This window comes from Papaver somniferum, chromosome 1 (assembly GCF_003573695.1).
Source record: "Papaver somniferum cultivar HN1 chromosome 1, ASM357369v1, whole genome shotgun sequence".
Lineage (NCBI taxonomy): Eukaryota > Viridiplantae > Streptophyta > Magnoliopsida > Ranunculales > Papaveraceae > Papaver > Papaver somniferum.
In genome coordinates this window covers 192,379,258-192,396,999 of record NC_039358.1, presented here as the reverse complement: position 1 = coordinate 192,396,999, position 17,742 = coordinate 192,379,258, and the positions used below count along the sequence as shown (strand labels likewise).

The window sequence follows — 17,742 nt, the reverse complement described above, 5'->3', positions numbered from 1 at the left end:
AACGGAACGGAGATAGGCTGGAAGCAACCATTTGTTTTATATATATTTTGCAAGTGAACTTAATTAATTAATGCAATGGTTTACTCTTTCCATTCTCTAATTTTGCCATGAGTAATTAAATCATCTTACTAGGATTAAGGAGGAAGTCGTATTATGTATGCTAAAATATTTTTAACGATTTTATATTCTAACAAGTCTCCATAGATCTTATATTCTTAGTCATTTAAGGATTTTATTGATTTAAAAGGTTTATCTTTCGAGAATCCTAAATTATCTCGAGATTTATGGAAAAGTTTTAGAAAATTATTTAAAATTCTAGTATGCATATTAGCGGTGGAATCTCGAAATCCTAGATTTTCACCCTATTCGAATACAAAATCACCATATCAATATTTTGGTCTATTATAGCAATTTTTGTTTAGTATTCTTTTCTTAATTAGTCTTAAAACCGAATCTTTAAAAAGTCCGAGAATCGAATCCTTCTTACTAATGTAAAAACTGCATCAGTTTTTGGCGTCGCCGATGCGGACTTGTGTTTAGTTTAGGTTTTAGATTTTTATTCTTATTTTTATTTTAGTTAAAGAGATATTATATTATTATATAAAGAGTATTACATTAACTAGTTAGAAGCCTAACAAGCTAAGCTCCAACAACGTACTACTACATTAATTGAACAGGTTGTTGTGCTAGCCTACCAGCGAGCCTCATGGGTAACCTAGCTAAGGGAGTCGAAGCGGATGGGGGATGAGATTGTGTCACAAGGGTGGAAAGCTAACTCTACCTTCCATGTTAATTCCTGCAATATTACGCCGTGGGGGGCTCGAACCTGGGACCTCCTGGAGCGCATGAAACTTTGGGAAACAGGGATGACAAGCTGAGCTAGGTGCCCATTTTTTCAGTTTAGTTTAATTAAATTAAATTTTATTTGATTTTACTTGGGTATTTTTTCTTGTTTTTATTGTGTATATAATATTTTACATTTATTGTGGAATTGCCTACCAAAAGAGGTAAGTAATAAAACCCCAATTTTATTTATTCTTTTAATTTTATTTCCTTTTGTTATATATTTCTTTTAATTTATTTTATTTATTTTAATTTTTTTTTTAAAAAGATACACGTTGCACACACCAATTGCATCGTAAGAATTACCGAATTTAGGAAACGTGTGGAAAAGTACGCTGAACCTGTGCCTTGGGCCTTATGGGATTTACCAGCCGAAATTCCACAAGCCTCAGACTCGTACATGTAGGTATATTTTTCTGCGGTAGCCCAATCTTACCTAATTTAGTAAACTCTGCATCTTCATGTGCACGATTTTCTTGTTGAACACTAGTATTCTTGCTTGTGTATGCGCCGTTGGAAACAGGTAGGAGATAGACTTGAAGAAAATGACCTTTTCAATTTGAGTCTGACCTGTTACATAGATTTAGGTGGTATATCTAACTTTGTCGACATGGTTAATGAGGGTGAGGTCCCGAGAGATAGGATCATCTAGAGTGGTACGTGACCCAGGGGTAGTTTTACCATCCACTACTGTCAAATTCGACGTTAAACCTAGGACAATTAGCATGCTTCGAAAATTTAGGGGGATAGAGAATGAAAAGTCATATACCCATGTAAGAGACTTTGAAATGATCTGTGACACGATGAGTTATCCAAATGTCTCTAAAGATGTGCTTAGGTTGCTATTCTTTCCTTTTTCCCTAGAAGAGAGAGCCAGTGAGTGGTACCATTTGACTCCCTCTAAAACAATCACTACCTGGGATGGCCTTGTAGAGGCTTTTGTTAAAAAGTTCTACCCACACCATAAGACAGTTGTTGTTAGGTAGAAATTGGGTGAACACCTACACGATTATGTAGAAAGGTTTAATGAATTGTTATACCAATGCCCGCATCACAACTTTAAGAAAGACCACATGGCCCAAATCTTATATGAGGGCCTTGATAGTGAAACTCGAATGAAGGTAGAAACAATGAGTGGTGGAGAATTTACCCATCAAGACCCAGATGAATGTTTTGACAAGTTCATCGCGTTAATGGGCTTTAATGGGGGAGCCCGAAATAACTAGGAACCCTATCTATAGGGTCAATAGATTCGATAATGGGTCAGATATCCTTAGGCGTCTAGAGGTCTTAGAGATGAACTAAAGGTCAAACCATGCCATGAACTGTAACAATGAGCCTAGACCTACACACGTACTATATGTGATGACTAAATTCATACTGGACCTCAGTGCCCCCTGTTTTACCCTAGTGAAACAACCCGTGACCAAGTTAATGTCTTACATGGAGGTATGAAATCCAAATATGAGATTCAACACAAGTTCGATCCCTATTCTAATACTTATAACCCTGGTTGCAGACATAACCCTATTTTTTCGTGGTCCAAAGGTTCCCATAAGGGTGGCCCATCTACCACCAGGCTTTCTTAGGAATCAACATCAAGTACAAGAACCAAGCCCAGTTGATTCTAAGTTGATGTCTTTAGAGGAATCTTTGAAACTTTTAACCCAAAATGCTATCCAGAGTAGCAAAAAATTCGATGATTTTGTATTGATAAGTCAGCATAACCTGCAGAATAACGCACAAGCTATTAGTAACTTAGAGAATCAAATAAGTCAATTTTCAAACATGTTAAATGATAAGGAGAATGGGAAATTTCCTAGTCAAACGACTCTGAATCCGAAAGGAGTCAACCAGGTTAATGGGTCAAGTAGCTCTAACCACAATGAATAGGTTCAAGCAGTTATCACCCTTAGAAGTGGTAAAACACTAGAAAACTCGGTAGAACCACCTAAGGACAAAAGTCCAACTGAAAAAGAGATTGAATTTGACCAAACATTGTCTAAAGACCCTAATGATCCTGAGAGTACTAAGAGTCCAAGTGAGGAATCTACCCCTGAGAGAGTGTGCATATCACCCGCACCATTTCATTAGAGACTCGCTAAGAAAAATCCTAGTACATATGCTGAAATCCTAGACATCTTTAGGCAAGTTAAGATCAACTTACCCTTGTTAGATGCAATTAAACATGTATCGGCTATGGTCAAGTCCCTAAAAGAGATGTGCACCGTCAAAAGAGACATGGGTGTCCATAAAAAGGCATTTTTGACCTAACAAGTTAGTTCCATAATCTCACAAAAGTACTCAATCAAATTGAAAGATCCTGGTTGTCCTATTGTCACATGTGTTATAGGTAAACAAAAGATAGAGATATGCTTTCTTAGGTCTTGGTGCTAGTGTGAATCTTTTATCGTTCTCGGTATATGAACAACTTGGACTAGGTGAGATGAAACCAAGGATAACATTACAGTTAGCCGATAGGTCAGTCAAAGTTCCACGTGGAATTGTTGAAGACGTTCTGGTTCAGGTAGAAAACTTTATTTATCCAGTTGACTTTGTGATTTTATACACTCAACCTGTCTCTAGTCAAGATATCAATATCACAATCATCATAGGTCGCCCCTTTTTAGCTACTGCCACATGCAGTCATACATTGTCAAAATGACCTAGTAGAATTTTCCTTTGGGAATCAGAAAATCTCGGTAAACGTTTTTGAGGCGTTACAAGCCCCACCTGACCCTGAACACTATGAGTCTATATGCATGATTGATTCTCTAGTTGATAATACCTTTACCACTAATAGTGTTAGGGATCCTTTAGAGGCGTGCTTGGACCACTTTGGAGCCTACTATTATGAGGATAGTCATTTTGAAGAAGTTACTGCGTTGTTAGATTCTGTACCAGTAATGAATTATGGAAAATGGCAGCGTAAACCAGAACCTCTTCTGCCGACCATAGATAAACCCCTCCCATCATTAGTTAAGGCACCCACCCTTGAATTAAAGCCGCTACCAGATACATTAAAATATGTATTTCTTGGTAATGAGAATACTCTTCCTGCCATAATTGCCTCTGACTTAAAGCCCGATCAGGAAAGTAAACTAGTTAGATTTCTCCGAGAGCACAAGACTACAATTGGGTGGACTATAGATGATTTGAAAGGTATTAGTCCTGCTGATTGTATGCACCACATATATCTATAAGAGGGAGCCAAAACTTCAAGAGAAATGCAGAGACGTTTAAACCCTAATATGAAGGAAGTTGTCAGCACAGAGGTGCTCAAGTTATTAGACGCGGGTATCATATACCCCATCTCTGATAGTAAATGGGTCAGTCATGTCCATGTTATCCCAAAGAAGTCTGGAATTACAGTAGTTGTGAATGAGAACAATGAATTGATCCATACCCGTGTAACTACCGGGTGGAGAGTATGTATAGACTGCCATATATAAGCTGAACTCAACAACTAGGACCAGATGTTAGAAATATTAGCTGGCCACAACCATTACTGTTTTCTAGATGGATATTCTGGTTATAACCAAATCCCTATAGCCCCGAAGACCAAGAAAAGATAACCTTCACATGTCCATTTGATACTTTTGCTTACAGGCGTATTCCTTTTGGGTTGTGGAATGCACCCGCAACATTCCAACGTTGCATGCTAAGTATCTTTTCAGATATGGTTGAGCGATTTTTAGAGGTATTTATGGACGATTTTTCGGTCTTTGGATCCTCTTTCGATGAATGCTTTCACCACCTTACACTAGTTCTAGAACGTTGTAAAGAAAAGAACCTAGTACTTAATTGGGAAAAGTGTCATTTTATGGTTAAATCCGGAATAATGTCAGGACATGTGGTATCCTCTAAAGAAATAAAAGTTGATAAAGCCAAGGTTGGCCTAATTTCAAAATTAAGACCACCTAAGAGTGTAAACAGATGTTAGATCTTTCCTCGGACATGCTGGATTTTATCGTCGTTTCATCAAAGACTTTAGCAAGACTACCTTACCTCTGTCGAACCTACTTACTAAACATACTGCCTTTATATTTGATGAAGCCTGTGTTGAAGCTTTTGAGAAGCTCAAATCATTGTTAACTTCTGCCCTTATCATACAACCACCTGATTGGAACCTCCCATTTGAACTCATGTGTGATGTGTCTGATTATGCGGTTGGTGTTTTCCTGGGTCAACGACATGATAAAGCCTAGTGTGATTTATTATGCTAGTAAGATCCTAAACGATGTCCAATTAAACTACACTACTACTCAGAAAGAAATGTTAGCCATTGTTTTGCTTTGGAGAAATTTAAATCATATTTCCTAGGGTCTAAGGACATAGTCTATTTTGATCATGCCTCACTCAAATATCTCCTTTCAAAGAAGGACTCAAAACCTCGACTGATCAGATGGGTATTGTTGTTTCAAGAATTTACTCATAGATATTTCGTGATAAAAAATGGTCTGAAAATATAGTAGCTGATCATTTATCCAGTATCCTTGATGAGACTAGAGATGATGAGAAACCAATCCATGATAAGTTCCCTGATGAACAATTATTTTCCATCTCTGAGTTACCCTGGTTTGCTGAAATTGTTAATTATTTGGTAACTGGTCAAATACCTGACCATTGGTCTAAACAAGATAGAGTTAAGTTCTTGTCTGAGGTTAAATACTTTTTTTGGATGATCCATACTTATTCAAGTACTGCCCTGACCAGATCATCCATCGTTGTATTACTGACAACAAAATATCCGGTGTTCTGAATTTTTGTCATTCTGGAGCTTGTGGGGGTCATTTTAGTTCTAAGAAAAATGTTGCTAAGGTTTTACAATCTGGTCTTTACTAGCCAACTCTGTTTAAGGACTCCCATCTATGTTGTCAAAGTTGTGAGAGATGTCAGAAGTTAGGGAAGTTGACTCGACGTAATATGATTCCACTCAATCCTGTACAAATAGTAGAAATATTTGATGCGCGGGGTATAGATTTAATGAGTCCCTTTGTCAATTCCTTTGGAAATTTTTACATCTTATTAGATGTTGATTGTGTGTCTAAGTGGGTTGAAGCAATAGATACCAAGACAAATGATCGCCACGTTGACTGGGCCATGCTATGTCAAGACCGTGTATCCACACGGTGTTGTTGAGGTTACGAACCATGACACTGGAAAGACTTTTAAAGTCAACGGTCAAAACCGTTTATCGAATTGACCAACCCTAAAGTGAAAAATACAGATTTACAGGATCCAGTTATCAAGACTAATTTTCTGCAGGTAACTGAAGACATAACTTAGCGCTTTATGGGAGGAAACCCATCTTTGTGGTACTTGGTGCTGGTAACATCCTTCCCCACCTCTTTTATTTTTCAATATTTCTCCTTGTTCATGCATTCATATAATTATATTTGGAACATCGAGGACTATGTTCAATTTATGTTTGGGGGTAAGGGAGAAAATTTTTAGTTGTATCAAGAATGTCCAACATTTAGAGTCACATACTATTCTTTTAGCTAAGTTTACATATTGTTGCTCACCGAAAATATGGAAATTTGAATTTGTTAGGGATAACATTCTAGTGAGACATTAGAGAAAAAGACATTGTTGAGAAATCATTGACATCCAGGAGAGAAAATTAACCTTTTAGAGGGTAATCGTGATGAACCTAACCATCCATGCTAGAAAGGAAATTAGGTCAAAAGGAAATGCCAGAAAGACAAAGCAACCTCCCAATGTAATCTTAATAGAAACTTATCATCATCAACAAAGCGGAGCGACATCAAAATCTATGAAGAAAGTTGAAGACGTTTAAGGGTTATAAGCAACAATAAAAAGAAAAGCAAAATACAAAATCGAAGTTAAAGTTAAAGACTTAGTTACAAGAAGTTACAAGAGCAAAGAAAATCAAACGATGTAAGTTGTTGAAGTTCATGATACCAAGACATTACAAGTTGTGAAGATTCAAGTGTTAAAGTCCTTCTCTCATGGCTATGTAAATATTAGTTTCGATATTTAAAAAAAAATGAAATGAATATATATATATAAAATAAATAAATAAATAAATAAATGCATTCAAATTTTACAGTTAGCTTTTGGTTCAATAAGGCCATGGAGAAGAGAAATCTGTAAAGAAGTTTCAAGCAAGAAGAAATTGAGGAGGAAAGTTAATTGTCAAGGTTTTACGAGGTTCGAGAGTTTATCATCAACAGTTGAAGCCGAAAAAGACGTTGTTTCTATGGAGCACTATGAGCGAGCCGAGGAGAAATGCATACTGGTTGATTTATTAGTCCGCTTTCCATCTGGCAAAAGATCTTTTAGCACTAGTTCAACTCATCACACGTAATGTATCCAGCTGTAGAGCGGATGTACCTCTCCTATTCTTTATCCTGCCATAGAGCGGATTTCTCTCTCATAATCTTATCCAGTTGTAGAGTGGATACGTCTCATAATATTTATCCAGTTGTAGAGCGGATATCTCTTTATCCATCTATAGAGAGGATGTGTCTCCCCTATTCTTCATTCATCTGTAGAGCGGATACCTTTGATTTCTCTTGCATTCTAGTTACTTGGCGGCAGATTGAGAAGCTTTATCTCCTCATAGCTCTTTGGATACTTGTGATTGGTGAGCGTCGTTTACTCAACAAAATAATAAGATATTTTCCACTAATTAAATAATAATATAGTGGTAGTAAGGATCGTTCCCACGAGGAGTAATGAAATTGATATGTTATTTAAATCAACGAAAATATAAAATAAGGATAAAAGGGGTAATAAGAAAAAGATAATGAAGATATCCTTCGCCGTTACTAACCGTTAACTCAACATTGTACCCGTTTATCTCTTGTTAGAATCAATTGTCACCAACCATAGAATAGAAGGTACGCTTAGCTATCCCCAAAACTCCTTGTATCACTGGATACAGAAGCGCTCGACTACGGATTCTATTCAAAAGAACCACCTTGAGGTTCGCTTACAAGATGTAATTCCCCGAACACATTAAGATTTATGAATTTAGGTTTGATCCCAGCAGTTAAACTCAGTACGCTCGGTCCACTTACTGGTGTTGTCTTTACTCGCAATTGTTCCACAGAATCCATCCGCAAGGTCTTGCGATTTATACTTGTGTAGGAGGTAAGCGACAATTACGGATCGACTCAACTCTCTACTAGCATTAGAATAGTGCTATCCCGCACGGCTGTGCGGGAAGGCTTTATGAGCTAGCAACTTCTAAAACGTTAGATATGAATATGTCTTTTTTTTAGCCGTCCATCTCGAATCTACAACTGTCATAGATTTTAATTTTAAACACGTCCTTATATTTATTTAACAAAACTATTACAACCCTTAAAGATGTCTTCGTCTTCGTTAAAAGGACCTTTCCCTTGAGTAAATGAAAACCCGTATACATTCTTCAATTAAATCAATTCTAGGGATTTTGCTTTGTGGTGTGAAGAAATGAATCCTTGCCGAAATCTATTAAGTGAGTTCGATTGCAGTGAAGATGTTACTGATAACAACCGGGATTTATCACCAGGCAAGAACGGTATTATTATTATAAACTTAAAACCCTAATTATTATTTTTATGGTATAAGAATAACATTAGTTAGTGTTAACCAATAACTTATTAACAATTAGTACTTTGATTATTGTAAGCTATCCTTCCGTTTAGTTGGTATAAAGCCAGTATTTATCTTATTTTTTTCAATTTTTTTAAAATTGACATACTTATATATATTTTTATGTTATACAATATATTCATATGAAGATGAGATACAAATTTCCAGTGAAGAAACATTTACTGATATGAAAGATATAGAGAATATTAATTCACTTGATGGAGAAGAACTAAACGGTGAAGTAATTGCAGCAAACAGTGCGAAAGAACCATCAGAAGAAGAACTAAACGCTATCCGCCCATACGTCGGAAAAGAATTTTAATCTCAAGATGAAGCATATGATTTCTATAACAGGTTTGCAGGTAAAAGAGGATTCAGTATTCGTTGGCACTCTACCAATAAGTCTAGGGTTGAGCCTTTTGAAGTGATAGGGCGTACATTTTTTTGTTCATGTCAAGGATTGAGAGACCATATAGCTAAGCCTGTTGAACAAAGGAAAAGGCAGCAAGCAGATATGAGGACAGATTACAAGGCAGTGATGATGATAAAGAAGAGAAACGATAGATGGGTTGTGTCTGGTGTTGTAGAAGAACACAATCATAAACTTGTTTCCCCAAGTAAAAGGCACAATCTCCGGTCATTGAGAAAAATAAGTAGTAGCCAAAAACAGCAAATCGTGAACTTTAGACTAGCAGGCGTTAAAACAAATCAATTGATAAACTATTTGGAAGTTGAGAATGGTGGAGTGAATAACATTGGGTTTCTTCCAAAAGATGCTAGAAATTATTTGAGTACAAAAAGGCAGTTGGAGCTAAAATATGGAGATGCTCAAGTTGTACTAGACTACTTCGAACGCCAGCAAATGGAAAATCCATCATTTTTATATTCAATTCAAGTTGATTCAGAAGGCCAAATGACTATTTTTTTGGGGGACTATTACTTTGATCCTAAGTCAAGGATGGACTATTACTATTTTGGAGATATCGTTTGCTTTGATCTTACTTATAGTACAAATAGATATGACATGCCATTTGTTCCGATAGTAGGAATCAATCATCATCATCAAACTGTTTTATTTGATGCCGCTCTCCTTTATTCCGAAAGTGAAGACTCGTTTGAGTGGGTAATGAAAACATGGATGAGGGCAATGCACGGCAAAACACCAAAGGTTATACTTACATATCAAGAATCAACTATTGGGGGAGCGATTGCAAGTGTTCTGCCAGGTACGCGTCATAGATATTGCTTATGGCATATTAGCAGAAATGCTATGAAAAATTTATCTAATGTAATCAAAGAATTTGTTTCGGAGTTCAGCAATTGCTTATATGGGTATGAGACAGTTGAACAATTTGAGCATGGTTGGACGACAATGCTTGAGAATCATGAACTGCAGAACAATAAGTGGTTGCTAAATTTGTATGAAAAACGTGAATATTGGGCCTCAGTGTATACGCGTGATGTATTTTGTGGAGATATGTATACAACACAACGCAGTGAGAGTATAAATTCTTTTTTTGATGGATTTTTGAAAAGAGATTTGCCTTTGTGTGAATTTGTTCGACAATTTGAAAGAGTTGTGGTTGCAAGATGAGAGGCAGAAAATAATATGGACTACGAAACAAATTATTCAAGACTGGTTTTGAGATTTTGAATGGGTATTGAAGAAAATGAAGCTTTAGTGTACACGAAGACTATTTTTAAAAAATTTCAAGAACAATTAACTGAATGTTTTTGTTATTCTCATGATAAAGTCGAAGAGATTGGAACAAAGTCGACTTACCACTTATCTAGAGTTGGATATCCGCATAAATTTCGGACTGTGGTATTTGACTCTTTTGATAAGAGTGCTCAGTGTAGCTGCTTGTTATATGAATTTTCTGGTTACTTGTGTAGACACATCTTGAAGGTTTTGTAGTTGAGAATATTCAGAATCTTCCATCTCAACATGTCTTAAAACGGTGGACAAGAGATGCTAAATCTGGAACTGTAGTGTTCGACCAGGATGAAGAAATTTCAGCTGATCGTCGGGATGCAGTTACAATTAGATATAGTAAACTTTGTCAAGATGCAATAAATATTGTAGTTAAAGGTTCTACATTTGTACCAGTATATAACGTCGCAGTTCAAGTATTACAAAAGGCCTTAGAAGATATCGAGAAAGCGATAAAAGACTCTCAAGTAAATGCCGAAAGTCAGTCTGATGCAATCCTAAATGAAAATAATAGAATGCATGTGGAAAATGTCGGAAACCTTACAAACGCTAGGAAGTTAGTGGGTGATCCACCTATTGTAAAACGTAAAGGCAAAAATGGAGCAATGAAATCATGGATTGACAAGCTTAACAACAAGCGGAAAAGTAATGAAACAAAAGCAAGAAAGAAATTACGGGAGTCAACAAGGTATGCCGACAATACTTTCCTATATACTCCTGTTCTAACTCATGTATATTGTCCATCTTGATAAGCTTTGTGTAAGAGTTGGAATCTATTGCAACACTATTGATTTTATTTTTTTGCTTGTCCACTAATTCATAGTATGTGCAGGTTGGAACCAAATGATGTAAACACTCAAGAAAAACAACCGAGGATAAAGAAAAAGCGTACTTAACGCTTCCCTTTCCCTTGAATTAGCATTTCAGTTTATGGCCATTGTTTTGTTTTATTTCTCATTAACTTTGTAACTTATGCATTTTATCGCAGGGAAAAGCAAAGATTCTTTCAGAGAAATAAACAGCCAACCCGAATCTCTCCATGGTATGTTTTGACAGACTTTACTATGTATGAAAACAATTAGTTCTCTATTATCTTCACCAAATAACTATTCGTATTGTCTATTGATCATACTGTACTCTGTTGTCATTATATAAGCTTAATAATACTTAATCTTTTGTCCATGAGTTCACCAAACCAACAGTTGCAAAACTCTCACTGCAGAATTTCCTTTTTCATGTCCACACAGTCCAACAAGGTCGTGCAGCAAGTGGAAGCATCAACGTGCAACCAACAAGCATGTCTCTAAGTTAGGCGCAAAGATAATTGTGTATGGTCATGAACCAATGAGTAGTTGGTTTTTCTTTTAGATCAAAATTTTCCGTTGATAACATTCAAATCTACTCAAACTAATTGTGCACATTTGAATTAGTTGGCAAGCATTTTGGTTTATTTTATGAAATACATTTGCATCTGTTAAATTTGCATACTCTGATCAGAGCCCTGTACTGCTACTAAAATTACTAAGATTAATGTCACCTGTGAGGCTGTGATGGTACTGCTACTACAAATTATTCATCTTACATTTAATTGTCCGTGTACGGAACTACGGATATGCAATCATCACCTTGATATGCGTCTAACTAACATATAGCATATTGTAGACCAAACATGTAGTAACCTTGCAAACACAAATTCGAAAACTGTTCTCTACTTGCGGTTGTGCTAGCATATAGCCTTATACTCTGTTTTTCTCAACACTCATCATTTACGTTGTTCTTGTCTATCACTACCTACACCCCACAGTAAGGAGTCCGCTTAGTTAGAAGCTAATTCACAAGTAAACGTTTTATGGAGGAAGAAACAGCCTATTTCGTGTCATCAGTCAGAGAACAATAAGTGAAAAGCGTCGTGTCATCAGTCAGAGAACAATAAGTGAAAAAAAATCTGATTCATTTATTTATACATTCTACAAATGGGGCACTTGATAAATATAAATTAAGTTTGAGGATATACTAAAAATTATGTATATTCTCACAGTTGTCGCCAGCTATAACTTTAAAACACAAAAACAAAATAAATGGATTTTAGCCTATCCAACGGCCAGCAAGTTGCTAGCTCATAAAACAATTCTGCACGACCGTGCGGGATAGCACGACCCTTAGAATGATTAATAGATTAATCTAGTTGGCCACCCAAATCAATCTAAGAACCAATCATAATCCTTCGATATAGTAAAAACAATCCACAATGATTAACTTTAAAACCTGAAATAAACTTGTAAATAGTTGAACTTCACAATTAAAACTTTGAATTCATCCTTAACAATAAAAAGAACAAAGAAAAGAGATAGTTTTCCTCCCTTAGGGGGAGAAAAATCATGAAAAGAAGATATCTCAAATTGTGTCTAAGCTTCCCTATATATAGAGTTTTATAACCTCTTCTTGAAGAAAATTAGGAAACCTAGCTAAAATAGGAAAATGCACCTCCTTAAGAATTGTGTCTCGTGCATCACACCCTGTGCAAAGTGGGTTGCCAAACTCTGGCCAAAAAATCACACGTCCAAGGCTGCTCAAAGTGAGCCACGAAGCTGGTGTGTACATAAGTCGCCAAGGCATGAATATGGGCTTGCGTCAAATAAAGCCCACTTTCAGTACATCGCACTGACCTGCTCGTTCATCTCTCTCTGCCATTGATAATAGGGGAAATCAGGGGGAGACCCAAAAAAAAAAAATTCTCATTCTCAGGCCCACAATTAATTTTGTATACCGTGATATCCATAATTATTTCTCTGACACCCAAAATTATCCAAAATTATTAAGAATTAATACATAACTCGTTATGCATACTAATTTTTCAGGCATAACTCGTTATGCAGCCTAATTTTTCAGGGGTATAATTGGCAACGCAACTTGGATATAACATATCTAAAAATCCGCGCCTTGGAATTTTGCAAATTTTATATCGTTGGAAATCTTTTTAAGAGAGCTACGCAACGAGTACAAACAACAATATTAAATTTTTGTTTTTCACGAAAAAATCGGAGGTGATCGTCATTTTAGGCAAAATTTCGAAAACTGACTACATAACCATTATGCAGCCACCAAAAAAGATGCATAACACATTCTGCAGACGCATAACGAATTATGCAACCATTTTCTCTACTGCATTACAAGTTATGCATCTGCATAACAAAGTTATGCATCTATAACAAGTTATGTATCCATTGTTTTGGTTGACTTTAGTGCGTACATAAAAAATTGATGCATAATGCATTATGCAAACATATTTTCGGATGCATAACAGGTTATGCATCTATTTTCTCGATGCATAAAAGATTTTGCAACAAATTTCTCGATGCATAATGCATTATGCAGCCATATTTTCGGATGCATAACAGGTTATGCATCAATTTTCACGACTGCATAACATGTTATGCAGATATTATTCTAGGTGCATGACAAGTTGTGCAGTCTTTGTTTTTGTTGGTTTCAATAGTGATGAAAAAGTTGATGCATAACGTGTTATGCAACCGTTTTCTGGACTGCATAACAAGTTATGCAACAAATTTTGTAGATGCATAACAGGTTATGCATCCATTTTCATAGCTGCATAACAACTTAAAACAACACCCAACAGACTAAAAACCAAATATGATCTTGACATGTTATGCAGTCATAACAAACTCTATCCGATGCTGAAACAAATTGGTACCCAAGTTAGCTCACCCTACTGGTTTCTAATTAACGCCACATCCGTTGCAAACAACCCTTGTACTCATCCCACAAACGCACAACAAACTAGCAAGGAAACGGTGCGGTCAAGCAGCTGCAGCTGGTTATGTTCTTGTTGTTTAGCCTTAACCAAATCTTCCACAGCACTAACCAAATCTCCTAACGGATTATGCAACGCGGCTAAGTGCACCTTCTATTGGCTATTGCGCATCACCACAACCTGCACAGCTCGAGCCTGTATTTAACCATGATCTGCAGACACTAAACAGACCAACACCAGCAACGGACCCCAGTATTTGTCTCTCAATTTCTAGTAAACATCGTCCAACACCAGAAAAAACATTCATTTGTGAACACACAATCTGTTTTCCTAACCCTGCGCAAGAGTATTTAACCTTCAAAAGCTCTTGAACTCGAGCAACATCTAGTTGGCAATGAAATTCTTCAAGTTCTTCAACCACGCAGTGTATTCCTTATGCTCTTTCTTAACCATGTAGTCATGTAAGAAATTGGCAATGCTTGGTTTAATCCCTCTGACTTCCAAATATGTGTGGAAAGCTTCCTGCAGTTCCGCATCCAAACTCTTTCAAAACAAAACGCAACAAAAGACCAACATCAATAGATAACTCCAAAAACCAATAGCAAGAAATATAATAACCAAAACTCAAAATGAATTCAACTTACGAGAACTCAGGTCCTTCGTAAGCAATATCCTCATCCGAAACATTTGGATTCTTGACAGCCAAATTGTTGATTGTAATTTCATCTTCCTCAACCATAACATCGAATTCCAAAGTTGGACCGGTTTTTTTCGTAACAGTTACAACCATATCAACAGGCTGAGAACCAGCTTCTTCTTCCACCTCCTCACCACCTTGATTTGCTTCCTGGTCGTCTTGGTCTTCCTCATCACCCTCTTCATAATCACCAGAGAGATCATGCTTGAACACTGTGACTTTGATCTCCTCACCTTGATAGTTCCTAGTCAGTGTAATAGTTTCAGCTCCATCATTATCCACAATCTTGAATGGAAACTCACTTGGTGCCTCACCAACCTATTGAGAACACACATACAATGTAATCTTGTTCAATTAATGAAGACAAGGGCAACCAAATTAATCTCTTACTATGAAATCACAATTAAAGTAACTAATTGCAAAATTAACACAAACCCATTACAGAAATTCATAAAACAAACTTTCCAAATTTAGAAAAAAAAAAAAAACCCTCAAAATCTCCAGCTTCCTCCTCAGCATCAACGATTTCAGAATCAATAACTCTGAGAAGAGTGTCATCGAAATCTGGTTTCTTCTTAGCTAGAGCAGAGAACTGACGATGAGTTGGAATTGAAGTTGTTCTAAATAGATTACTATTGTCGGTGACAGTTTTAATGGCGGTGCTGGTCTTCAATGGGGTAGTGAAGATGGCAGAGGTGTAGTTTCTACAAGGAGTTCTGGTTGCTAGCGGGATTACTGAAGATGCGGCTTTATTCATCATTCTACTCAAAGTCGCCATTTTTGCCGAGGGTTTCTCAGAAATCTCGATGTTTTTAGGGTTTTAGAAGGAGGAGAAGTAGTTTTATTGAATTGGAAATCTCGGAAAAACATGATTTTTATATATTTTGGATTTGAGAATAATTTTCTTCCAGAATTTGGGTGCGCGCCTGTAGTTTTGGGAGCGTGGGTTTCACAGTAGAAACATCAGGAAGAACGGGTCTCCCTGTAGTTTTCACTTGATAATAACTTCATTGCCATAACTGCATTCGATCCAACAGCTTCCATCATTCTCTGTTCTGCTACTCGACCTCCACCATCAAAACAACAAAACAGCTCTTCCTCCATCTCACAATGGCAGCAAGCCATTTCATTCTCTTCCAAGCTCTCCATGTCGTTCTCGTCATCTCCAACCACTGTCAAGCTCGAGTTCCATTTACGGCAATGATCAACCATCATCTGTTTCGTTTATAGCTTCTCCATCTCCTTTCTGAACTCAGCCATTGACCATTCCCGAGCTCTTCTCAACCCCACAGCAAACTCAAAATCATCACCTATACTAGCAACAACTCTCCAGCCGTTTTGTCTCTGCCAATGGTAGAAGCAGCTGCGGTTTTTCCAACTGCCATCACAGCAGCAGCGCCACTTCATCATCGATGCCATCGTGCAATTAATCATTGTTCAGCAAAACCTAAACCAAATACCGATTATCCACAGCTCAAGCTCCATCAACACCACATACCCATTAATTTTCTCTGTCCATTTCCATTGAAACAATGATCAAAGACGACGCCCCTTCATCACCGGCAGTCACCATCTCGAGAGTCTCCATCTCCATCAGTCACCAGACTCCGTCAATGTTCATCGTTACTGGCCACGGTGCAACCTTGACTCCACCACTGCCAAGCTCTGTCTCGATACCTCTTCAGTCTTCATCTAATCTTTCACCATCACTTTTATTATCGTACTCGAACAGACTTCTCAAGCTCTCCCTGCATCTTCTCTGTTCGACTTGAGCTCAATTTCTTGTCTGCATTGCGAATTTGAGATAAACCTTCGTAGCACACGCCTATGTGTAAATCAGTCGCACGTCTTCAAGCCCAACATCTGTAAACCCGGCTGAATTTAAGCCCATGAATGCCTCAAGCTCAGCACTACCTCTATTTGGCACGTGACAGCATTAACGCATACGACTTCGGCGCTTTTTCTTGCCATTGTACCTTGGCCGCCTCCAATAATTCATAACGGATATTAACGCCCACGCGACTGCTAGTAGTGGTTTCCCATGTAATGATAATTCCGCCTCTCTTTTGATAAATTGGACTAATTCTTGTTCTTTTCGCGAATAAGCTCCAAAATTCCGATAAAATATAAAAGAAAGCTAATAATACAATTTCGCACGAAAACTAGCTAAGAAAGCATAACCAATCGATATTTAGAGAGGTGTTTTTAGACACCTATCAAATTCCCCCATACTTAGACTTTGCTAGTCCTCGAGCAAACAAAACGAAACAAAGAAATAAAATACAACTCCATGTCGTCGAGGATACAGTTACTTTTAGCGGAATGTAACAAGCCTTTAAACCCCGGTGTCCCTACTGGACGAGCTATAGTCTCGTGAGGGTTTACAAGAGGTGTACCTACAAAACCTTTACTTCCAAAATCCAGCTACCCGTGAAAAAATGACACTAAACATTTTTTAATTGGCATACTATCAATGATTACATGAGGAAGTATCCACTTTCAAATCCAATTCATAGTAATATAGATTTATCAGAAAGTTGAACACAACCACAATACTCGGAGTCGAATCAACCACAATCACATGAAAAGATTAAGAAGATGGATATAGAAAGTAGATGGTGGCAGATTGTTGACTAAGGTGAACGGTGTTTCCCATATCTGTCTGAAGGTCACTGCCAAAACAAACCTAAAAAATCCTATTGGATTGAGCTACTGGTCTGAATTCTAATATCAACGCAACTGGCATATACAAGGGAACCAGCGGTCGACAAACTTAATTCTAGATCTATTCACTGGCATATATAAGGGAACCCGTGATCGATTTATTCAACACAATAATAAAAAAAAATTCTTCTTTTTTTCTTCTTTTTTTTTTAAATCTACAACATGATTGGATCTTTTGAATCCAAGCGCATGATTCTTGTCAACAGATTACATGGTAATTCCCATGGATCCTGCATTCCACGCTTGCTAGGCGACGGAAACAGGGAGAACACACACATATTGCTATCCAAGTGTCAATTTATTTATTTTATGTACACCGTTTGGTCAAATTGGTCTGGTCTTTTTTTTTTCTTTTTTTTTTGTAGTAACTCAGTCACTCTATTT

General features: G+C 37.1%; 2 protein-coding genes across 2 annotated transcripts; one reads left to right on the top strand and one right to left on the bottom strand.

Moving 5' to 3' along the window:
- The first annotated feature begins 8,965 nt into the window (after positions 1 to 8,965).
- Positions 8,966 to 11,218, top strand: LOC113356258 (protein FAR1-RELATED SEQUENCE 5-like). The gene is made up of 4 exons (XM_026599352.1): positions 8,966 to 9,913; positions 10,348 to 10,853; positions 10,998 to 11,053; positions 11,154 to 11,218. The coding sequence occupies exons 1-4, from the start codon at positions 8,966 to 8,968 to the stop codon at positions 11,216 to 11,218; spliced, it is 1,575 nt and encodes a 524-aa protein (XP_026455137.1).
- Positions 11,219 to 14,321: 3,103 nt separating this feature from the next.
- LOC113356252 (uncharacterized protein At2g39795, mitochondrial-like) lies at positions 14,322 to 15,412 on the bottom strand. The gene is made up of 4 exons (XM_026599342.1): positions 15,124 to 15,412; positions 15,036 to 15,046; positions 14,582 to 14,952; positions 14,322 to 14,478 (listed from the first exon to the last, which is right to left on the bottom strand). Exons 1-4 carry the CDS (start codon positions 15,410 to 15,412, stop codon positions 14,322 to 14,324), a joined length of 828 nt encoding a protein of 275 aa, XP_026455127.1.
- Positions 15,413 to 17,742: the final 2,330 nt, after the last annotated feature.